The 24,982-nt window shown below is 40.0% G+C and overlaps 1 protein-coding gene across 4 annotated transcripts in view; it reads right to left on the minus strand.

Moving 5' to 3' along the window:
- pnpt1 (polyribonucleotide nucleotidyltransferase 1, mitochondrial) overlaps positions 1-24,982 on the minus strand; it is a 68,706-nt gene that overhangs the window by 12,800 nt on the left and 30,924 nt on the right. For all 4 annotated transcript variants that reach the window (XM_073051029.1, XM_073051030.1, XM_073051027.1 and 1 more), the window contains exons 10-20: positions 24,431-24,482; positions 24,276-24,333; positions 21,522-21,618; positions 18,420-18,522; positions 15,234-15,304; positions 6,962-6,998; positions 5,948-6,014; positions 5,765-5,854; positions 4,315-4,368; positions 1,415-1,524; positions 1,241-1,312 (exon numbers count right to left, since the gene is read on the minus strand). In XM_073051029.1, coding sequence (XP_072907130.1) covers positions 1,241-1,312; positions 1,415-1,524; positions 4,315-4,368; positions 5,765-5,854; positions 5,948-6,014; positions 6,962-6,998; positions 15,234-15,304; positions 18,420-18,522; positions 21,522-21,618; positions 24,276-24,333; positions 24,431-24,482 — 811 coding nt within the window. The remainder of the gene's footprint in view (positions 1-1,240; positions 1,313-1,414; positions 1,525-4,314; positions 4,369-5,764; positions 5,855-5,947; positions 6,015-6,961; positions 6,999-15,233; positions 15,305-18,419; positions 18,523-21,521; positions 21,619-24,275; positions 24,334-24,430; positions 24,483-24,982) is intronic.

The following is a 24,982-nucleotide window of genomic DNA, read 5'->3' on the forward strand; positions in this document are numbered from 1 at the left end:
AATACCATAGCACAACTTTGAGGAAGGAATGTGGAAATATTAAAACTGAAGGCAACATCAAAATCCATCAGGTTTTACTGCATTAATAATTGATAGCTATTAAACTGCATGTCTCTGTCCAACACATAACAAGTGCTATGTGGTCTGCATATCACTGGGGCTTATTACTGACAGAATTATATTGATCTTTACTAGGGAAATATATTAATATTCTTACAATAAGATATTAAATTGAAATCATTTAAAAAACTATTTTATTTCTAACTAAAATCAAAATAAGTTTCAATAAATACCTGGAGCGTAGATATATTTTAACTCAAAATTAAGTTTATATCATCATTGGCTTATTTGGTCATAAATAAGAACTTGAAACACAAGTTTGCAAAAAGTTTTGAGCACCTTAATTACAGAAGGAACTGCTGCAATAGAAATTGTCAAGTGAAATTTTATAAAGATTATAATAAGAAACTATAGTTATGTGAAGTTATGAACTCTTGAGGTTATTCTAATGGAATAGAAGTTCAGAGATTTTAATAGATTTTTCCCCCCCTCTAGATTATGGAGGATGTTTGATAGAGTAAATAGAATGATAGTGATAGGGTAATCAACTTAATGTAGATTTTCTATAACATACGTAGTTTTAAGGGAATAATGAATATTAGAAACAATTCGGGCTATGGATGGAGCTGTGGAATCAACTCTTAAATAATGGCCCAAACATCATAGTTTGAAATACATTTTTATTTTGTTCTATTATAATATGAAATTTTACTTTTAAAAGTACATTTATAGCGTTTAGGATCTTGACTAGTATTCACTTTCAAGTTCAGCAAATGGATACCTTTATGATATCTACATGTTATATTTGTTCTTGTCTTGACTTCTAATCAATATGGCTTTCAAATTGCCTTAAATAATTATCAAGAAATTAAGCATCTCTTGTGTTAAATAACTAAGGAATGATAACACTGGATAAAATGTATGGAAGTAAAATCAGAATATGTTATAAATACCATGTAGAAGAGCATCTCTGGACACAGAAATTAAGTTAAACATGCCAGGTCAATGATCTTTCAACAGAACTTTACTGATAAATGTAATAAATATCACAAGCCTTTTATGACATTTACCAGAAGATTTCTGTTAAAGGATGGACACAAATACAAAATCGCATTCCACCCACAATGAGTTAATAGGTATATTGTTCACGGGACAATTATGGAACAAATATGACATTTACCTGTAAAGCTGTAATGCCTTTGCTTGTACCAGCCATCTTAAAATCCATGTCACCATAATAATCTTCAATACCCTGCAAAAGTATTATGTTAAATCATCTAAAATGAGCTTGCATAGAAGGCAATATAAAGAATATATACACATGTAATACTTCAATAATTCTTTGAAGACCAACCAAAATATCAGTCAGGAGACGGTAATCTTCAATGTTGGCAGGGTTCTCTGGATTTGTCTTTGTGATGAGGCCAACAGCTACACCAGCCACAGGAGCTGATACTGGAACACCTGGATGAAAAAAATGAAACAGAACTAGACTGTAAACTCTTCCCTGGTGCACAGTACCTGCTCAGAGCCACTAACTATCGGTAATATCCAATAGCATTTACCAAAGATGACTTTTTCATACAAGGAATTGTGGAAGTGGAACTTCAGTTTCAGAATCAGGTTTAATGTCACTGGCATGTCGTGAAATTTGTTGTTTTGCAGCAGCAGTACGTTATGATACATAATAAAAAAAACTGCAAGTTATAAGAAACATATAAGAGTAAATTAAGTAGGGCAAAGAGAGAGAAAAAAAAGAAAAAATAGTAGTGTACATAGATTCATTGCCAATTCAGAAATCTGATGGCAGAGGGGAAGAAGTGGTTCCTAAAATCTAAGTCTTTAGCTCCTTGATGGCATGTCCTGGATGATGGGGTCCTTAATGATGGATGCCACCTTTCTAAGGCATCACCTTTTGAAGATGATGCCAGGGCCCATGCTGGAGCTGGCTGAGTTTACAACTTTCTGCAGCCTTTTATGATCCTGTGCAGTGGGCCTCCATACCACATGGCAATGCAACCAGTTAGAATGCTCTCCATGCTACATCTGTAGAAATTTGCAAGTCTTTGGTGACATACCAAGTCTCCTCAAACTCCAAATGAAACACAGCTGCTGTTGTGCCATCACTGTAATTGCATGGACAGGTTGGGCTCAGGATAGGTCTTTAGGGACGTTGACACCTAGGAACTCGAAACTACTCACCTTTTCCACTGCTGTACCCTCCATGGGGGGGGGGGTGAGAGTGAGAGAGAGTGTGAGAGTGAAAGAGAGGTGGGGGGGGGGAGAGAGAGAGACACACACACACACACACACACACACATTAACTACCCCTTCTTGGAGTCCACAATGAATTCCTTGGTCTTGCTGACTGAGTGCAAGGTGGTTGTTGTGACACCACTCAAACAGCTGATCTAGCTCACTCCCATATGCCTCATTGTCACAACAATAGTTGTGTCATTGGCAAATTTATAGACAGCGTGTGAGCTGTACCTAGCCATACAGTTGTTGATGTAAAGAGAGTAGAGTAACGGGCTAAACACACGTTTGAGGTGAGCCTGTGTCGACTCTTTGACTATGAACGAGATGTTATTTCCTATCTGCACTGACTGTGACCTCCCAACAAGGAAGTCATTTCAGTGGGAGGGACAAAAGACCAGGTTTTGGAGCATGTTGGTTATATCTGAGGGGTGATGGTGTTGAATGCTGAGCTGTAATCAATAAACAACAGCCTGACATAGGTATTGCTATTGTCCAGGTGATCCAAGGCTGGGTGGAGAGCCAGTGAGAATGCATCTGCTGCAGACCTATTGCAGGAATAGGCAAATTGCAGTGGGTTCAGGTCCTCACTTAGGTAGCAGTTGTTTCTGGCCATGCTTCCAGCAACCTCTCAAAGCACCTCATCACAGTAGATATGAGTGCGACTGGGTGATAGTCATTGAGGCAACTCATCCTGCCCTTCTTGGGCACTGGTGGGATTGCCACCCTTGTGAAGCAGGTGTGAACCTCTGACCGCAGCAGTAAAAGATTGAAAGATGTTTCAGTGCTCTACCAGATACACCATCATGGCTTGACACATTGCTATGGATCACCCTCTGATATCAGTCTCTGAGACAGAGATTACAGGGTCACCATACGCTGATTGCATTCACACAGGTGAAGTTTTATTTTCCCTTACAAAGTGTGCATAAAAGGCATTGAGCTCATCTGGGAATGAAGCATCACAGCCATTCACAATGCTTGGTTTCACCTTGTAAGAAGCAATGGCCTGCAAACCCTGACAGAGCTGACATGCATCCAACTACAATCACAATTATTTTCTCATTCTTAAAATACTGTAGCCTTCCATCAATTGTATCTGGACCTCTTGTATAGCTCTGGATCACTGGTTTTGAATGCCACAGATCTAGCCTTCAGCAGACTACAAATCTCTTGGCTCATCCACAGCTTTTTGGATTGGGTATGTCAAGTATGCTCTCAAAGGCACACACTAATCCACACACATCTTGATGAAGTAATTCATATTCAAAAATGAATTCCTGAATATTGTCCAGCCCACTGATTCAACTATTCTTCTGCCTCTCTTGGTCATGCACACCTTCTTGGTCCTCACCATGGGTGCTGCAATCTTTAGTCTCTACTTGTATGCCAGGAGTACAAATACAGTTAGATGATCGGTCTTTTCTAAGTGTGGGCAAAGGACCGCATGGCAAGCGTTCTTAATGGTGGTATAACAGCAATCAAGAGTGTTGGCTCCTCTGGTTCCACAATTGATACTTTGGTGGTAGTTGCTCAGAGACCTCAGAGCAAAATTGCAGTACCAGAGGGACATCAGGGAATGCTGTATACTGTGCTTCACGGAAATGTGGTTCACCCCCAACCATTTCGAACGCAGCACTGCAACTCAAGGGCTTCACCGTTTACCATAAAGACAAGTCAGTTGAGTCTTTTAAAGTAGGGGAGGCGGAGTATGCTTCATGATTAACTCATCAAAGTGCACAGACGTGGTGGTTCTGTCCCAATCCTGCTCACCTGACCTGAAACATCTAGTTGTCAAGTGTCATCATTTTATCTGCTGAGGGAGTTTTTTTTGCCATCGTTCTGGTAGTGGTGTACATCACACCCTTGGCCAACATCAAGCAGGCACCAGAGTTGCTGACCAATGTAATCTGCGGTCACAAACTTCTTAAACTATTAAAGCACCACAATAAAAAAATTGCCCAACATGAAATGAATTTGAAACTATTCAGACTTTACCTGCATCCATCAAGGCCATACTTCCTCCACATACCGATGCCATGGATGATGAACCTATAATTAAATTTAAATACAAAAAGCATTAATGGAAATGGACAAATGGACCTCAAATATCACAAACTCATCCCCTTTAAAATCTGTTAAAATCACTTTATAAACTTATTTGATCACAGATCACTTCATGGACTCAATCTCGGATCTAGAAAGAAATTCTATAACTACTTTTAGAATATATCTGTCATGATTAATTCAACAAATTAACTCAATTTTAATACAACATTTGTAGCTAAAATTAAGGGATCGGAGGAAATGAGAAATGTGTCTAACATTTCAGAATTGAAATTCTTGCTGTCAATTTTAGTCCATTCTCACCCAATGTGAAGGCTCACTGAGAGAAAAATTACTGGACATATCAACAAGAGGATAATGGCTAAAGGTAATGGCAAACACTGTTATTTACAAGGTAATGGTACAAGCATTTCAGACATAGAAAAAATGAGACAATCTGGAGCAAAAAATAAACTGCTGATGAAACTCAGTGGGTCATGCAACAACAGCAAAGGCAGAAGGATGCTTAATATTTTGGATGGAGACGTTACATCTTGGCAACTCAGTTATGTTTAGCCAAGTTATTGGCTGATTTATAGTTCTGTTAAAAAGTTATTTGGTCGTAATGCTTAACATGGAAATAAATTGAATGGAATGAAGTTGTTCTATTACACAATAGATACAAGCAATATTAATACTGAATAATAGTGGAAAGGAATTAAATACTATCAGCAACAGCAAATTGTTCACTTTAGACAAACTAATGGGGCTAAAGTGTCTCAAGTTCCGGACAGGACAGCTTGCCGTGATCCCTCTGAATGCTGCAGCAGACTCATGAGTATCACTGGTCCTACAATGAAAGGTCAACATAATAATGACATGACAACCAAATATATTTAGTAGAAGCTCGAATTGCTTGAAAATCTAGAATGTTAAGGTGTTTCTCACATCCTACCCTTAAGCTAATTTTTTTAACCCAACATAGCATTGAATTCAAAGGCAACACGAGTGAATCTGCAGATGCTGGAAATAAATAAAAACACACAATGCTGGCAGAACTCAGCTACCTCCTCCCATAGATGCTGTCTGGCCTGCTGAGTTCTGCCAGCATTGTTGTGTTTTTATAGCATTGAATTCACTTAACTTATAGTAACATCTCAGTCCATACAACGTGATGATCTGATTTATGTTGGTTGCCCTATTTGTTTGACTCTCAGATACTGTACACCATTTGTCTCGCCTTGTTGTCATCAGCACCTTCAGCTCATATGCTCATACAATAACATCTCACATCCTGTATTTATTTACAACTTTCAATATTTTCATAGAAAACTTTAGGTGGATTATTGCCTTTCATTTAAATTTCTTAATGCATCCGTGGTCAACCTTTTTAATTGCTTACCATTGGATTCTAGTACTTCTGATGTTACTCTTATTGTAAATGGAAACTCCTCAGGAATCACAGGCTTCAATGCTTTCTCAGCAAGAGCACCTAAATTGAAAACAAGTTTAATAAGATCTTAGTTGTAATTAGTGTTTCTGCAAACTAACATGAGAATTGTGCCATATGGGTCATCCTCCTTACCATGGCCTAGCTCTCTCCTATTTTGACCAATTAATTTTCCTATTTCATTAGTTGCATAAGGTGGAAACTAAAAAAAAGATCAAATATGATGTCATTAGAGATATGACCAGCATAGAATAAATAAAGGAAATGAAACAAATATTAACTATTAACTTCAAGAAATATTTATCACTTTAGAATTCTATATTCTCTTTAATTGTTGCACATAGTTTAAAAAACTGAAGGTAAATGACAATTTAAAATCTGCCCAATTTGCAAATACAAAGCAACAGCAAATTTAATAATATTCTCTACTTAATATGCTTATGCTTTAATGACTTAACTGCTAGCAATCTAAGCACAAAATGCTAGAAAACTGAAATAAAAGCTGCTGGAACTCAGCAGACCAGGCATTATTACAAGAGCCAATATTCACTTTCCACAGATGTTACCTAACTCAGTGTATTTCCATAATTTTATTTTCATTTTAGTTATTAATGAAAATGTTAATAAATCCATGCAAATTACTTCATGATGCAAGATTTTAACAAAATCTGGAACTGCATAAGCTGATTTGTACATTTGTACATAGTGGACCAAAGGACATGTTCCTATGCTCTACTGTTCTACATTCTATTTGTAGGAAATTAAAGCATGTAGAACTGGAAGAGCACAAGTAACCAGATGGTGCTGGTGATATACGGCGAATATCGATAAAACTCAATAGGGTTCCATGTACAATTGATTTCAGGCAAAGTAGGCAGAAATTTGGTCTGCATCATTCACAATTTTTGTTATTATTCAGTGACAGTAGATGACACATGTCTCACCATTTAAAAATCAAATCAATCCTAACAGGAAAAGGTTTTATTTTGCAAACATTTCCAATGGGAAATGTGTTGTTGCACTGGAAATCTGCTATCAGCAGAAAAGACCATACAAATTTATTCCTATGATGCAACTCATTCAATAGAAAAATAATAACAATTCATTCATGTTTAATGCCAAAATTTAGAAGCAGAAGTTTTAGATTACCTCATAGTGCAGCATGAAATTTTTCTCTTTCACCCCACTGTATCAAAGTAAAATTGTAACATTAGTTTTGGAATATGTTAACTCAATAAAATATTTTAAAAACTAGCACTCGGAAATAGTTATCAACAGATAAATCAGTGTGGACCAGGTACTGTTTCCTGTCACAGTAAAGAGAACAGTTCAAAAGCTTTTCACTCTGAAGCAAATATTCTATTCTGAATGAAAGCCAAGACATCAGATCACACTAAACCTTCAATATACCCATCTACTCCATTGTTAGAGCTTGAGATCCACAACTTAGCATCTCAAGTTTCATGTAACTAAACACATTTTTTTTAATAAACTTACCATGATTGGTGTTGTTGACAACAAACAACCATGATTGGTGTCAATAAATTTCCCAAGCACCAGCAGAGAACAGGATCAAATTACTGTACAGATCACGCTTCCCCATTTACAAGGAGCACTGCCAAAAGGAAGCAACATCCATCATCAAGGACCCCCGTCATCCAGGCCATGCTCTCTTCTCACTACAGCCATTGGGCAGGAGGTACAGGAGCCTTAGGTCCCACACCACTGGGTTCAGGAACAGTCATTGCCCTACAAAATACCAGGCTCCTGATCAGCATGGATAACTTCACTCACTTCAATGTTGCACTGACTCCACAAGCTATACACTCACTTTTCAAAAAAATCTAAGACTCATGTTCTTAGTATTATTTATTTGCTCTTTTAATTATTTGCACAATTTGTCTTCTTTTGCATTTTGGTTGTTTGTCAGTCTTTGTAATTTATAGTTTTTTCCCCCACAAATTCTATTGAATTTCTCTATTTTCCTTTAAATGTCTATGAAAAAATATCACTATTTATGTTGGTGGCATCATTCCTGTTTCTGATGCTGTCCACTCCATTACTGATCTGCCCATCTCTGTCAAAATACACATCCATACTCCACATTTCCACATTTCCCTCTGTACAAATGCTGAGTATTTCCAGCATTCTGTTTTACATCTATAGCATCCACAGTGTTTCTTATCTTAGTTCCAGCATTATTTGTGCTCCCATGCCTGTTTTCATTATTTACTTCTATTTCTACCTTCTTCAAACAGCTCAGCTATGATGAACAAACCATCACCCTCTCTGAAATGATACTATCATTACTCATGTCATAACATTTATTATAGTCTGCACCAGGACCTACAGTTGTCACTTGTCCTCACCCTTCCCTACGAATTGAAACATCTTTGATTTCTAAATTTTCTCAGCTCTGATGAAAAGTCAATATCATTGACATTGACTTGAAACATTAGCTCTTTCTCTCTCCACAGATGCCGTAAAGCCTGCTCAGTTTCTGTACACTGTTCTAGTTTTTAACCTGCATAAGCTTCTGCTCACTCAAACCTCACCACCCAAGAACAAAGCCTACAATGGGTTCAGGATCCTCTGCCTAATGTTTAAAATTCATATCCTTGAATCCGTATCACTTCACATCATTTCCTCTCTTTTGGAATGGAACCTACCAGCCTTTGAACTTCCCCTTCACCAGATTCCTCTTCTGACCATGGTCTTCTTTGCCTTTCTCACCGTATCACTGCCAGTCCTCCCTCAGTCATTTTAACATTATTTTTTAACAATGATCTTTCTAAAGCACTGGACCTCTACACTTTGCTTTTCACCATAAGCTTTCCATTAAAACAATACTCTTTGAACACATTTGTTCACCCATTTTACTCTGTCCTTCACTGAAAATTTATTTTTTACCTACACAAGACTATAAGACATAGGAGCAGAATTAGGCCATTCTGCCCAATGAGTCTGTTCCACCATTCCATCATGGATGATCCCAGATGCCACTCAACCCATACACCTGCCTTCTCACCATATACTTTGACTCCCTGACCGATTAGGGAACGATCAACTTCCGTCTTAAATATACCCAAGGACTTGGCCTCCACCGCAGTCTGTGGCAGAGCATTCCACAGATTCACTACTCTCTGGCCAAAAAAAAAATCCTCCTTACCTTTGGGTTCTAAAAGGTCGCCCCTCAATTTTGAGGCTGTTGCTTTGAGTTCTGGATACCCTCACCATGGGAAACATTCTCTCCACACCCACCCTATCTAGTCCTTTCAACATTTGGTAGGTTTCAATGAGATCCTCCTCTCCCCCACATTCTTCTAAATTCCAGTGAGTACAGGCCAAAAACTGCCAAATGCTCCTCATATGTTAACCCTTTCATTCCCAGAATAATCCTTGTGAACTTTATCTGGACCCACTCCGATGAGAACACATCCTTTCTGAGATATGAGGCCCAAAACTGTTGACAATACTCCAAGTGTGGCCTGCCTAGTGTCTTATAAAGCCTCAGCATTATATCCTGGCTTTTATGTTCTACTCCCTTTGAAATAAATGCCAACATTATATTTGCCTTCTTTACCACCAGACTCAACCTGTAAATTAACCTCCTAGGAGTCTTGCATAAGGACCAAGTCCCTCTGCACCTCTGATGTTTGAACCTTCTCTCCATTTAGATAATAGTCCTCACTATTGTCCTTTTACCAAAACACATTATCATACATTTCCCAACACTGCATTCTATCTGCTACTTTTTTGCCCATTCTTCCAATTTGTCTAAGTACTTCTGCAATCGCATTGCTTTCTCAGCACTACCTATCCCTCCACCTATCTTCTTACCATCTGTAAACTGCCACAAAGCCATCAAATCCGTTATCCGAATCCTTGACAATGTGAAAAGTAGCAGTCCCAATTCTGACCCCTGAGGAACATCACTAGTCACTGGCAGCTAACCAGAAAAGGTTCCCTTTATTCCCACTCACTGCCTCCTGGCTGTCAGTCATTCCTCTATCTATGCCAGTATTTTTCTGTAATGCCATAGGATTTTATCTTGTTCAGCAGCCTCATCTGTGGCTCGTTTTCAAGTGCCTTCTGAAAATCCAAGTAAATGACATCCACAGCCTCTCCTTTGTCCACCCTGCTAGTTGCTTCCTTGAAGAACTCTAACATATTTGTCAGGCAAGATTTCCCTATACAGAAACCATGCTGCCTTTGACTTATTTTATCATTAGTCTCCAAGTACCCTGAAACCTCATCCTTAATAATAAACTCCAACACTTCCCCAACCACTGAGGTTAGACTAGCTGGCCTATTAATTTCCTTTCTTTTCCTTCCTCCCTTCCTAAAGAGTGGAGTGCCATTTGCAATCTTCCATTCCTCCAGGATCATGCTAGAATCAAGTGATTCTTGAAAGATCATGACCAAAATGCATCTGTTCTCTCTTCAGCAACCTCTCTCAGGACTCTGGGATGTAGTCCATCTGTTCCAGGTGACTTATCCAACTTAAGACCTTTCAGTTTGCCTAGCACTGCTTCCTTTGTAATAGCAATGGCACTCACTCCTGCCCCCTGAAACTCATGGACCTCTGGCACACTTTTAGTGTGTTCCATAGTGAAGACAGATGCAAAGTACCAATGAAGTTCATCTGCCATTTCTTTGTCCTCCATTACTACCTAACCAGCATCATTTTTCAGTGGTCCAAAATCTACTCTCACCTCCCTTTTACTCTTTATATAACTGAAAACACTTTTAATATCTGCTTTATATTATTGGCTAGTTTGCCCTCATAATTTATATTTTCCCTTCTTATAGCTTTTGTTGGATTTTAAAAGCTTTCAAATCATTCAACTTCTCACTCACTTTTGCTATCTTTTATGCCCATTCCCGCTTGGAACACCCTTTTCCTTCTAAGTAGCATGCTGTTATTGTCTGTAAGAACTACTTTTTCGCACCAGTTATAAATTCAGTGTTTATTAGCCTGAAGCAACAATCCTCATCTGACTTTAATCAGTTTAGTTTTAACTTTGAATCTGGTAGAAAAGCCAAACCCAAATTTTGTTTTCAGCTCCATTATCTTATTTAAAGTGGTTGTATTCTCCTTCCATTCCCATTCCTCTCATGGTATTCCACGTTCTAAAACCCTTTTATATCAAAAAGCTCAAATTCAGAATAAGATTCTCTTGATTTAATACTATTCTGACCCCAAGACTATTGACCAGAAACTGAACAAGACTTGATCTCCCACCACGCGCTTATACTTGCCAGTGGAACAAGTATCACACCTGCCCCTACACCTCCTCCCTCACTACCATTCAGAGCCCCAAACAGTCCTTCCAGGTGAGGCGACACTTCACCTTCGAATCTTTCGAGGTCATCTACTGTATCTGGTGCTCCCAGTATGGCCTCCTGTATATTGGTGAGATCCGATATAGATTTGGAGACTGCTTTGTCAATCATATTCATTCCATCCACCATTAAATGCGGTATTTCCCAGTGGCTATCCATTTCAATTCTGCGTCCCATTCACATTCTGCCATGTCCGACTATGGCCTCCTCTACTGCCAGGATGAGGCCACATTCAGGTTGGAGGAGCAACACCTTATATTCCATCTGGGTAGCCTCTAACATTATGACATGAACATTCTTTTTTTTTCAAACTTCCAGTAATTGCCTCCCCCACTCCTTCTGTCCTTCACTATCCCCCATTCCAGTTTCCCTCTCACACCCTCTCTTCTTACCTGCTGGTGCTCATCCCCACTCCCTTTCTTCCATGGTCTTCTGTCGTCTCTTTTCAGATTCCCCTTTCTCCTGCCCCTTATCTCAGCTCTTTACTTCACCACCTCCCCATCTCCTGGTTTCAACTATGACCTGCCACCTTGTACTTCCCCTCCCCCCACCATCCTACTCTGACTTGTCCCCTTCCTTTCCAGTCCGGAAAAAGGGTCTCAGCCCAAAATGTTGACTATTTACTCTTTTCCATAGATGCTGTCTGGCCTGCTGAGTTCCTCCAGCATTTTGTGTAGCTACATTAATACTGTTGCTGTTTGTGCAGTTCGTAAAGTGGATATCACTAGGCAAGGGACCTGTCTCTTATTATTCTAAATCCTTTAAACACTTTCCAAGACATGTTTCAGGAATGCGAAAGCACACTCGCCTGGAAGATGCAAATTAAACAACACTGTAGCAGCTGATCAGCATTCAGGACAAAGGAGGCTATTAGGCTGGTAGATCTTCCACCACCCTAAGAATTTACTTGCTCCACCACTGACACCTTTAGGCTGCAGTGCATGCTACCTCTAAGATTCTCTGAAAACTCAACCTATAATCTCATCAAGAACAAGGGCACAGGCCCCCAAGACATAAACCTTTCTAAGTTGAGAATACTTTGTTATTCATTCATCATTGTTGCTGGAAGATCTAGAGCTCTCTATTCATCAGTATTGTGATAGCAGCTTCTCCAGAAGGATAGTAGTGGTATAGTGGTTCAAAAAAATTAATTCACCGTGAGCTTCTCAAAACCAATAACAAATAACAAACAAGACTTGATCTCCCTCCACACGCTTATACTTGCCAGTGAAACAAGTACCACACCTGCCCCTACACCTCCTCCCTCACTACCATTCAGGGTAGTTTGGATTTGGAGAAGGAAGTCGGAGGATCAGAACGGGAGTGCGGCGGGAGCCATTTTGATTTTTTCTTATTCTCATCAGAGTTAAGAGAGGCGGGACTGCGCAGGCGTGTGAGATCGGGCAGTGAAGCGGGGAAGATTTAAAAAGGATACAGCCTTAAACAGCAGGCAGCGGAGTGAGCCGGGAGCAGAGTGTAGGCTTAAGGGCTTTGGTTCAATAAGCTTAGACTGAAATGGGTGAGGCAAGGTAGGTTTAGGTTTCAGTTTTTCCTGTTATTTGAGGAAAGGGGAAGTATGAGTATGAGGACAGCTTGTTGTTCTCGGTGTCGGATGTGGGAGGTCCTGGAGTCTCCTAGCCTCCCGGACATCCACATCTGCGCCAGGTGCGCCGAGCTGCAGCTCCTAAGGGACCGTGTTAGGGAACTGGAGCTGCAGCTTGATGACCTTCATCTGATCAGGGAGAGTGAGGAATTGATAGAGAGGAGTTACAGGCAGGTGGTCACACCAGGGCCACGGGAGGCAGACAGGTGGGTCAAGGTTGGGGGGGGAAGGGGAAGAGTCAGGTACTCGAGAGTACCCCAGTGGCTGTATCCCTTGACAATAAGTACTCCTGTTTGAGTACTGTTGGGGGGAAAGCTGACTTGGGGGAAGCAACAATGGCCGTGCCTCTGGCACAGAGTTCAGCCCTGTAGCTCAGAAGAGTAGGGAAAGGAAGAGGAAGGCAGTAGTAATAGGGGACTCGATAGTTAGGGGGTCAGATAGGCGATTCTGTGGACACGATCAGGAGACCTGGATGGTAGTTTGCCTCCCTGGTGCCAGGGTCCGGGATATTTCTGATCGCGTCCAAGATATCCTGAAGTGGGAGGGCGAGGAGCCAGAGGTTGTAGTACATATAGGCACCAATGACATAGGTAGGAAAAGGGAAGAGGTCCTGAAAGGAGAATATAGGGAGTTGGGAAGGCAGTTGAGAAGAAGGACCGCAAAGGTAGTAATCTCGGGATTACTGCCTGTGCCACGCGACAGTGAGAGTAGGAATGGAATGAGGTGAAGGATAAATGCGTGGCTGAGGGATTGGAGCAGGGGGCAGGGATTCAAGTTTCTGGATCATTGGGATCTCTTCTGGGGCAGGTGTGACCTGTACAAAAATGATGGGTTACAGTTGAATCCTAGGGGGACCAATATCCTGGCAGTAAGGTTTAATAGAGCTGTTAAGGAGGGTTTAAACTAATTTGGCAGGGGGACGGGAACCGGAATGATGGAGCGGAGGAAAGGGAAAACAGAAATAGATCTAAGGTAGTGAGCAGTAAGGATGTCAGGAAGGACAGGCAGGTGATGGAGCAAATTTGCAGCCATTGGGATGAGTTGCAGTGCAATCAATGCAAAAAGTACCAAATACTGGACTTAAAGTGTTATACTTAAATGCACGCAGCATAAGGAATAAGGTGGATGATCTTGTTGTACAGCTACAGATTGGCAGGTATATTGTGGCCGTCACTGAGATGTGGCTAAAGGATGCATGTCTCTGGGAGCTGAACGTCCAAGGATACACAGTGTATTGGAAGGATAGGCAGGTAGGTAGAGGAGGTGGCGTGGCTTTAATGGTAAGAAATGATATTAAATCCTTAGAAAGAGTTGACATAGGATCGGAAGGTACAGAAACTTTATGGGTTGAGCTAAGAAATCGCAGGGGTAAAAGGACCCTGATGGCAGTTATCTACAGGCCTGCAAACAGCTGCAGTGATGTGGACTACAAATTACAACAGGAAATAGAAAAGGCTTGCCAGAAGGGCAGTGTTATGATAATTGTAGGGGATTTTAATATGCGAGTCATGCACTTTGGTAGAAGAAATAAATGGGCAGACTATTATTTAAATGGGGAGAGAATTCAAAGTTCTGAGATGCAACAGGACTTGGGAGTCCTCGTGCAGGATACCCTTAAGGTTAACCTCCAGGTTGAGTTGGTGGTGAAGAAGGTGAATGCAATATTGGCATTCATTTCTAGAGGAATAGAGTATAGGAGCAGGGATGTGATGTTGAGGCTCTATAAGGCACTGGTAAGACCTCAGTTGGAATACTGTTTGCAGTTTTGGGCTCCTTATTTAAGAAAGGATGTGCTGACATTGGAGAGGGTTCAGAGAAGATTCACTAGAATGATTCTGGGAATGAGAGGGTTAACATGAGGAACGTTTGACCGCTCTTGGACTGTACTCCTTGGAGTTTAGAAGAATGAGGGGGGACCTCACAGAAACATTTCGAATGTTGAAAGGCATGGACAGAGTGGATGTGGCAAATTTGTTTCCCATGGTGGGGGAGTCTAGTATGAGAGGACATGACTTGAAGGGCACCCATTCAGAACAGAGATGTGAAAAAAAAATTTTAGCCAGAGGGTGGTGAATCTATGGAATTTGTTGCCACGGGCAGCAGTGGAGGCCAAGTCGTTGGGTGTACTTAAGGCAGAGATTGATAGGTATCTGAGTAGTCAGGGCATCAAAGTTTATGGTGAGAAGGTGGGGGAATGGGACTAAAGAGGAGATTGGATCAGCTCATGATGAAATGGCAGAGCAGACTCGATGGGCCAAATAGACGACTTCTGCTCCTTTGTCTTATGGTCTAACCAATTAATATTGACCACAAAAAAGGAATAAATATATGAAATGTGTTCAGGCAATTCCACTAGGAAATATTAGGTCAACCAGATATCACATGTAGATGTAGGCAGATAACGGGAAAAAAAAAATCAGTTCAGGAATTCATCTAACGCGAGGAACAAACAGTGACATTTTCATGACTTGCCTTATAAGAGTGGTGATAAGATCAGTTTTTACACTTGATTCTATAGAATCAAAAGTTACTGTACAGAAGACCTAGAAAGAAAGAGAAACTTCATGAAAATTACATTTGTGGCAATCTGCATTTGGAAATAAGTATATGTTGTAAATGTGTAATATCCACTGTTTTCCCTGATATTTAACTTTCTACACTGAAGGAATAGTATGCCTGCTGGGATACAGGTTCAAGAGGTGCTAGCAGATTTTTGGTACTTCACTAAGTGGAAGCTTTGGGAGTCCAGCTATTCTATCAAATGAGGTGTCATGGCTGGATATAAAATTATCATCCCTCAGCATCTATCTGGCAGACAGATGAATAGCGACACATAGTACCATGTCTGGTTGACTAACTATTGAGGTTTGAAGTTAAGACCGATTTCAGCAGCTCCTCAATTCTCATCAAAATTTTTTAAAAATGGTAGATTCAACCCTTGTTCAATCAATTTTGATAAACTCATTACATCTTTAAAAGAAACAAAATAATGCAATGTCACTTGCAAATGAAGATAACAATTAATTTTCCTATTAAACTTTTTGTTCAGTGCACTGATGATTGTATATCTGAATTAAGCAAAATATTTGCTAGAATTATACGTGAACCCCACATTGGGATGGGGTGGGCATGTGCTGCAGTTTGTTAAACAACACATGCTGCAATTTTCCATAATGCAAAGTCACTTCATTTGCGTATGCATCAAGAAATGTACGTTTATAACATTTGTGTGTTGATTTATCTTCCTCTCACACACACGTTTCGTGTGAGCAAATTTTATTCCTTAACCCAAATTTTTGGGTAGTGCTTTGTGAATTGCAAAGGGCAAATTTCCTTAACCACAATGACCATAATGCAGGGCTTTTGTATTAACAAAAATGAAACACAAGCACAGGAGGTGTTTGATTTGTAATGATGTACAATGAATAGACACAACATGGAACTTAAGTTAATCCTTCATATGCATTACTATTTGATCTATTCTTTTTTTTAAATTTTTTTATTAGTTTTTCAAAACATTTTACAAAATTAAAAACCCCAAATCCCAATGAGGAGCATTAATACAGAGCAAGGTTAAGCATACAATAACAATATGCTACAGAGGAAGAGAATTTAACAAAAAAGCACCTAAATTAAAGACAAGTGAGCTTAGTGTCCCCCCCAAACCCCACAACACAAGAAAAAAAAACAATTCCAGACCAACCACCACACAATATAGAGAGTATAAGTCCGGACAGTCAAACTCCCAGACTGTGAATACACTTAGCAACAGAGGATAATAATGCCTACTACCAGAAAAAAAAAGGGAGTTGAAAGCAAGGGACCGAAAAGAAAAAAAAACCCTAGTCAAGAGGAAGGTTATGAAAGTACTCGATAAAAGGCCCCCAGATCTTATGGAACTTTAAATCCGAATTGAGAACTGAATAATGAATTTTTTCGAGGTCCAAGCAGGCCATAATGTCGTTAAGCCATTGCGCATGAGTGGGCAGGGCAACATCTCTCCATCTAAGGAGGATCAAGCGTCTCGCCAGGAGAGAGGCAAAGGATAGTATTCGGCATTTGGTCGGACCCAGACATAAATCTGTCTCGCCCCAAAAACCGAACAGAGCAATTAAGGGGTTAGGTTCTAGGTGCTGATTCAGAATACCCGATAGTGTAGCGAAGACATCTTTCCAGAATTTCTCCAAGCTAGGACAGAGCCAGTACATATGGATGAGAGAGGCCACGCCCCTCTTGCATTTATCACAGAGCGGACTAATGCCAGGGTAGAATCAAGATAGTTTAGATTTAGACATATGGGCTCTATGAACAATCTTAAACTGTAAGAGACAATGGCGAGCACAAAGAGAGGTTGAGTTAACCGATTTGAGAACTGAGTCCCAGCTCTCCTCGGATAAGGAGATATTTAAATCCTGCTCCCAGGCCATTTTAATTTAATCCACAGGGGCCCGTCGTAAGGCTGCTAGTTTATCTTGGATAATTGAAATTAAACCTTTACCTAGTGGATTAATGGAGAGAAATAGGTCCATAGCATTTTTTGCAGGCATTTCAGGAAAGTTAGGAATTAAAGGAGCAGTAAAGTGTCGGATTTGGAGATAACTGAAAAAGTGAGCGTTAGGCAGGTTGAACTTAACAGAGAGCTGTTGAAAAGAAGCGAAGCGATTATCAATGAAGAGATCTTCAAATTGTCTAATGCCCTTCCTGTACCAAACATGGAATGCTGAATCGAACGTGGTAGGTAAAAAAAGGTGATTCTGTGCGACAGGGCTAGAAATGGAAAACCCCTGGAAACCATAGCATTTCCTGAACTGAGCCCATATACGCAAAGTGTGTCTAACCAGAGGATTAGCTATTGATCTGGGCAGACTGCTAGGGAGTGCAGAGCCAAGAAGTGCAGATATAGATAATTCTTTAGTGGAGCTCAACTCCATTGCCACCCAGTTAGGGCACTCAGGTTGACCGTGGAAGAAAGACCAGAAGGCAGCACAACGTATATTAGCTGCCCAGTAATATAAGCGAAAGTTAGGTAAAGCCATGCCACCCTCTTTTTTAGATTTTTGGAGGTGGATTTTATTAATTCTAGAGCGCTTATTCTGCCACAGATATGACAAAATAATAGAGTCTAAGGAATCAAAAAAAGAATTAGGAATAAAAATTGGGATAGATTGAAATAAGTATAAGAATTTGGGGAGAACATACATTTTGACAACATTGATACGACCTACCAAGGACATAGATAGATGTGACCATTGTACCAGACTCTGTTTTGTGGCATATGAAAGATTGACAAAGTTTTCACGAAAGAGATCTTTAAACTTCCTTGTGACTGTAATTCCAAGATAAGTAAATTGATTATGGACTACTTTAAAAGGGAGATCACAAAATATTAGTTCTTGTGCTTCTTTATTAATTGGTTAAAGTTCACTCTTATGTAAGTTGAGTTGATCTATTCTTTTTTGTTGTATTTAAAAAATCATTTCTATAAGGTTAAAATTACAAATCTAAGAGAGTAGAATTAAAATCAATGTTAAACATATCAATTTGTTTGATAATACAAATTGAATTTTTAAATGGACAATAGACATTAAAACAAATCCGTTACACTTAGCACATTCACAAAATCTCCCAAAAGATAGACAGAATTCATTTATTCCATACCTGTGTCTGTCCCCTCTGAAACAACGCAGATCCGTGAAGAGGTTTATACAGATCAACTTCACAATGAATGTTCCTAAGAGATCTCAAGTCCCTGCCGTCACATCTGTAATACAAAGGAGTATGGAAAACATTTGGAGATTTAAACAAAACTAAGGCTTCAAATTTTCTAAGGGTAATATGAAGGGATTTTAACTTCTCCCACCCACCCCAATCCCAAAAGGCAATGTGGTAGAAGTGAAAGGTTACAAAGCTAAAAAATTGAGGGACCACCAAGGCTCTCAAAGGTTCAATCATTCAAACGTTATACTGAAACTGCACACCTACATACTATCAGTGATTTTAATGTTAATCTAGTTCCAGTCAACCTCTCCCAGGCTGCAGCAAATCTGACAATTCAAATGAGGAGAGGTGGATTAATTAGTTTGTATCTCTTCATTACTGTTCATAGGCCAGGAGGGTTTCTTCAAGCTGTCCCAAAAAGATACTCACTAAATGACAACACCATCACCCAACCAGGTAATGTCACTAGGGAAGGTTGAGGTAGTGGGAGGATGGGGGTGGAGATGACTGGACAAATTACTAAGGAGAATCCTTGTGCAAGATTCTCAGAAGGTTAATTTACAGGTTGAGTCTGTGGTAAAGGCAGCAAATCCAATGTTGGCATTTATTTCAAGAGGAATAGAATATAAAAGCAAGGAGATAATGCTGAGCCTTTATAAGACACGAGTCAGGCTGCACCATATCTCAGAAAGGAAGTGTTGTCATTGGAGAGAGTCCAGAGAAGGGTCACAAGGATTATTCTGGAAATGCAGGGGTTAACATATGAGGAGCATTTGGCAGCTTTGGGCCTGTACTCACTGGAATTTAGAAACGCAGGGAGAATCTCATTGATACCTACCAAATGTTGAAAGGACTAGTTCGGGTGGATGTGGAGAGGAAGTTTCCTATGGTGGGGATATCCAGGACTAGAGGGCACAGCCTCAAAATTGAGGGACAACCTTTTAGAACAGAGGTAAGGAGGAATTGTTTTAGCCAAAAAGTAGTAAATCTGTGGAATGCTCTGCCACAGATTGCGGTGGAGGCCATGTCCATGGGCATACTTAAGGCGGAAGTTGATCATTTCCTGATCGGTCAGGGTATCAAAGGATATGGCGAAAAGGCAGGTATATGGGGTTAAGTGGGATCCGGGATCAGCTATGATGGAATGGTGGCGCAGTCTCGATGGGCTGTGTGTTGCCCTTAAGGCATTTGTTTAGTTTATTATATTTTTGCTTTAGTAATTCATTTGTAATCGTTTTCTAGTTAAAGTTAAGGTTGTTGAAAGTAAATTCATTGTCTGTGATATATCGCGGCATGCGATGATGTCACACCCAGTTTCGCTGCGTCTTGTGGGAAAATACCGGTTTGGAGAAACGGGAAGGAGGAGGCTTGTGTGTGCAGGATCAGCACGAGAAAAGTTTTATTTCTACGCAATAGAAACATCATAGAAGCAACGCCGTAAGTTCATAAGATAATCGATATGTTGAAGTAAAAATGTTAACGCTGATTCTGTTAAAAGTAATGACGGTTGTTAAAGTTTATGTTCTTTGTTATTTAAAGAGTTGCGGATAGTTTGTTTTGAAGTATTTAAAGCAGTTGATGGCGTAGGTAGATTCTGACTGTATGTAGTACTTTAATGTAATATAGTTTGTTGTAGCTTTATTTTTCCAAGTATTTATGATGTAAGTGTGATGCCAAGAAGGAAACAAATACTGTATATATTTTGTATTGTTTTATCAACAGTTTTCACCATACGTTAATGTGGAAGAGTGAACAGTAAACGGTTAATCTTACTGGAATCGCGCCTCATTGACTACGGTTTAAACTTGGTGTTTAGTTCAGAGTTTTTACACCTGTGCGAGAACACTACAGGCTGAATGGCCTAATTCTGCTCCTATGTGTTATGGAGAGCTATACTGAGCAGCTTAGTTGAGTCCTGAGAAATTCTAAATTCAACTTTTAAAGAAATACATGTTCAGCAACTATAAATATAATTTTTCTGGAGTCAGCTTTGTTGAATTCATTTCCCTGTTTCATCAGATTGCTACCATGTCACTTCAGGTTACTGCCATCACACTGCAACACTAACTATTTTCTGTAAGCACAAAGATGGATTACATTCTTTTTCTTTCACTTGTAGTTTTTTTTAAAGTATCTTCTTTTGTATCAAACCCTCTATTTAATTTACCTATATAGGGTTTGAACTCTTGCTTTGCTCATTGAATTTGCTGCTGATAATGGGGGAAAAAATGGGAACTCATGAGAAGTTGCAAGTCCCATTTATTTACTCACTAATGTCCTATTAAAATGTTTAATGTTTCATTAACTTAGTAGTAAACAAATCTAGACTCAAAAATGTTAAATTTTAAACTTACTTACATTGAAGCTGCTGCTGTTACCAGAATGATGTAATTTCTGCAAATGGTGAACCATTTCTTCCATCAATTTTATTCATTAATGGCTATACAATGTCTGTAGCAAAGCTGACATTGTTGCCATTCCTAAATGTCCTGTTACTTTAACCTTTTGGTGAAGATGTTCCTACAATGTTGTTATATGGGAACTCCATAATTTCGATGCAAACATAGTCGAGGTACTTTCAACTCCGGATAGAGTTTTTTTTTAGGACAGAACTTACAGGCAGTGCTTGTCTTTACAAGTGGCTTGGGCAAAGTTACAGCAGTGCATTTTATAAATGGTATATGGTGTAGCCTGGTAGCAGAAAGAGTGATATTTAGGCAGATGAATGAAGTTACAAACTGAGTCAATAAAATTCAGTGACAACACATTATCTTTAAATATTAGTTTGTATCATCCTAGTTGTGAAACAATTTCCAAGACATTACCAGTTATATGGCATATAACAACAATGTCATAATTCAGTGAGCAAATAGGAATTTCTCTTCATATAAAGAAAATACAGGAGGGTCAACTTCCTGGAAGATTTGAATTGACTCTTAAGTATAAGTATCTGGCGATAACTGTGCAACCAACAAAATTCCTTAGAACATAAATGCAATAAACTACAATAATAACTGAAGTTGATTTAAAGAAAATTTGTACCTTATGTATTCATTCATGATAATATTCCTAAACACCTCTTTGGAAACCACATTAAATGCCTCCATAATGTCATACGGTTCAACATCAGAAAACTTTGCTGCAGAAGAAATATAAATTAACAGAGCAAACATGAGAAGTCTGCAGATGCTGGAAATTCAAAGAACACACACAAAATGCTGGTAGAGCACAGCAGGCCAGGCAGCATCTATAGGAGAAGCACTGTCGACGTTTCGGGCTGAGACCCTTCGTCAGGTTGGAGGCTACCTAGCCAGTATATCAGGTGTTGTTCCTCCAACCTGAGTGTGGATTCATCTTGACAGTAGAGGAGGCCATGGATACACATATCAAAATGGGAATGGGACGTGGAATTAAAATGTGTGGCCACTGGGAGATCCTGCTTTCTCTGGCGGACCTCACTCCTTCCGAACACTCTGCTCTCCGCTCCCTCCGCACCAATCCCAACCTCACTATAAAACCCGCGGATAAGGGGGGAGCTGTTGTTGTTTGGCGTACTGACCTCTACCTGGCCGAGGCACAGCGCCAACTCTCTGATACCTCCTCTTATTTACCCCTTGATCATGACCCCACTAAGGAGCACCAGGCCATTGTCTCCTATACCATCATCAACCTTATCAGCTCTGGCAATCTCCCATCCACTGCCACCAACCTCACAGTTTCCACACCCCGCACTTCCTGTTTCTACCTCCTACCCAAGATCCACAAACGTGCCTGCCCAGGTAGACCTATTGTCTCAGCTTGCTCCTGCCCCGCCAAACTCATTTCTGCATACCTTGACACTCTTATCCCCTCTTGTTCAATCTCTTCTCACCTATGTTCATGACAGTTCTCACACTTTTAATTTTTTCAATGATTTTAAGTTCCCTGGCCCCCACCGCCTTATTTTCACCATGGATGTCCAGTCCCTATATACCTCCATCCCCCACTGAGATGGTCTCAAAGCTCTTTGCTTCTTTTTGGATTCCAGACCTAACCAAAGGGGCTTCCCTTCTTCCACCATCAACTCTGCTCTCAAACGCATCTCTCCCATTTCCCGCACATTTGCCCTCACCCCATCCGCCCGCCACCCCACTCGGGATAGGGTTCCCCTTGTTCTCACCTACCACCCCACCAGCCTCCAGGTCCAACGTATAATTCTCCGTAACTTCCGCCACCTCCAATGGGATCCCACTACCAAGCACATCTTTCCCTCCTCCCCCTTTCTGCTTTCCACAGGGATCACTCCCTACGCGACTTCCTTGTCTACTCGTCCCCCCCCCCCCCCCCCCATCCCTTCCCACCAATCTCCCTCCTGGCACTTATCCTTGTAAGCAGAACAAGTGCTACACCTGCTCTTACACTTCCTCCCTCACCACCATTCAGGGCCCCAGACAGTCCTTCCAGGCGAGGCGACACTTCACCTGTGAGTCGGCTGATGTGGTATACTGCGTCCGGTGCTCCCGGCGTGGCCTTTTATATATTGGTGAGACTCGACGCAGACTGGGAGACCGTTTCGCTGAACACCTACGCTCGGTCCGCCAGAGAAAGCCGGAACTCCCAGTGGCCACACATTTTAATTCCATGTCCCATTCCCATTCTGATATGTCTATCCATGGCCTCCTCTACTGTCAAGATGAATCCACGCTCAGGTCAGAGGAACAACACCTTAAATACTGGCTGGGTAGCCTCCAACCTGATGGCATGAACATTGACTACTCTAACTTACGTTAATGCCCCTCCTCCCCTTCTTACCCCATCCTTGATATATTTCGTTGTTTGTTTTTTGTCTCTCTCTCTGCCCATCACTCTGCCTGTTCTCCATCTCCCTTTGGTGCTTCCCCCCTACCTTTCTTTCTCCTGAGGCCTCCCATCCCATGATCCTGTCCCTTCTTCAGCTCTGTATCACTTTCGCCAATCACCTTTCCAGCTCTTAGCTTCATCCCACCCCCTCCGGTCTTCTCCTATCATTTTGCATTTCCCTCTCCCCCCACTACTTTCAAATCTCTTAGCATCTCTCCTTTCAGTTAGTCCTGATGAAGGGTCTCGGCCCAAAACGTCGACAGTGTTTCTCCTATAAATTAACAGAGTTTCTTTTAACAGATTAGAAGATGATTGGATCACGGACTACTTTATTACATAAAAACCCTGAAGAACAAAAAACTGTCAAAAGATAATCCTATTGTCCCATGGAAATAATATGAATGTTAAAGGACTTATTTTACTTTGTCCAAAAGAACCTGAGCAACAACATGTTGATTTCATCAATCTAAGGAGTAGATTCATTCTAAATGATCAAAATTGATTCATTTAAATGCAGGTTTCTTTCAGAAAATAATATTTTAGTACATGGTATGTGAGCACACAAAAGGTATGACATATAGTAACCACTGTATGCTCAGTCAATTTTGTATACGTTTCCTAAAGCTGTTCACCACTGGCATCTGCATTTGTGTTTGCTGAAGGCAATTTGATAAAGCTTGGTTACTCCTTTAGGTTAACTTCCATTAAGTAGCACATGATGAATGAGATGGACTGTGGTCTTCCCCCCACCCCCGCTGCCCCCACAAATAGCAGTTCCTATACTTCAGAAGTACCATTGAATAGACTTTCATTGTTAAAATCTTCCAAGAGCCCTGCAATATACAAATGAATCCAAGTGCATTTTACTTGACTAAAATAGTTCATAATAAAGCAATGGTTTCTTTTAATCATGAATAGGCAAGTAACTTAGTTTTTCTGGAAGTTAGCATATCATACCTCTTAACTGTTCTTCTGTTTCAAGTCTGATTTTGTTAATGGCATCATCTCTTGAAATCTTAATTATAAAATAATACAAATTAAATATAAAAATATATTTTTTTAAAATATTGTAAATTAAGTTAAATAATAATTGCATGAGAAGGGAGACTTACTTTATCATGCGTAAAATCTTTAAATACTTCACAGATCTTCTCTGAAGCAAGCCTAAGGAACAGAGACACATCATTTTACTCTATCTGCCCGAGTTCCGAATTGGAAGATATATGCTAACATGTTAAAAATTAAATGTAATGAGGAAACAACAGTTGGACTTCTGTATCAATTGTGTTTTCTAATCTTATTTAACAAGAGTTAAAAACACCCCAGCATCACTGAGTACGTAAGAACAGAGAAATGTACAAAAACACTGCTTGCAGTCAGAGCTCTGGTTATGAACTTAAAATTGTTGAACTCCATTTTTTAATTTGCTATCAATTACAATTGGCCAAACAGATATTTTGTTTATCATTCTTCAAGTTTATTTTCTCACTTCTTGAAATAAACAGAAATAATATTTTATCATGGACAAAGTAGTGTGATAGTTGGGGTATCATGGGGCAATAGATCTTCATAATCACAATGAATTTTGAATAAAAATGAAAGTTAATGTTAAATTATAATACATACATTGATATCTACTTAACATTTGCACTTTGAAGGTGTAT

This window comes from Hemitrygon akajei, chromosome 7 (genome assembly GCF_048418815.1).
Source record: "Hemitrygon akajei chromosome 7, sHemAka1.3, whole genome shotgun sequence".
Classification (NCBI taxonomy): Eukaryota; Metazoa; Chordata; class Chondrichthyes; order Myliobatiformes; family Dasyatidae; genus Hemitrygon; species Hemitrygon akajei.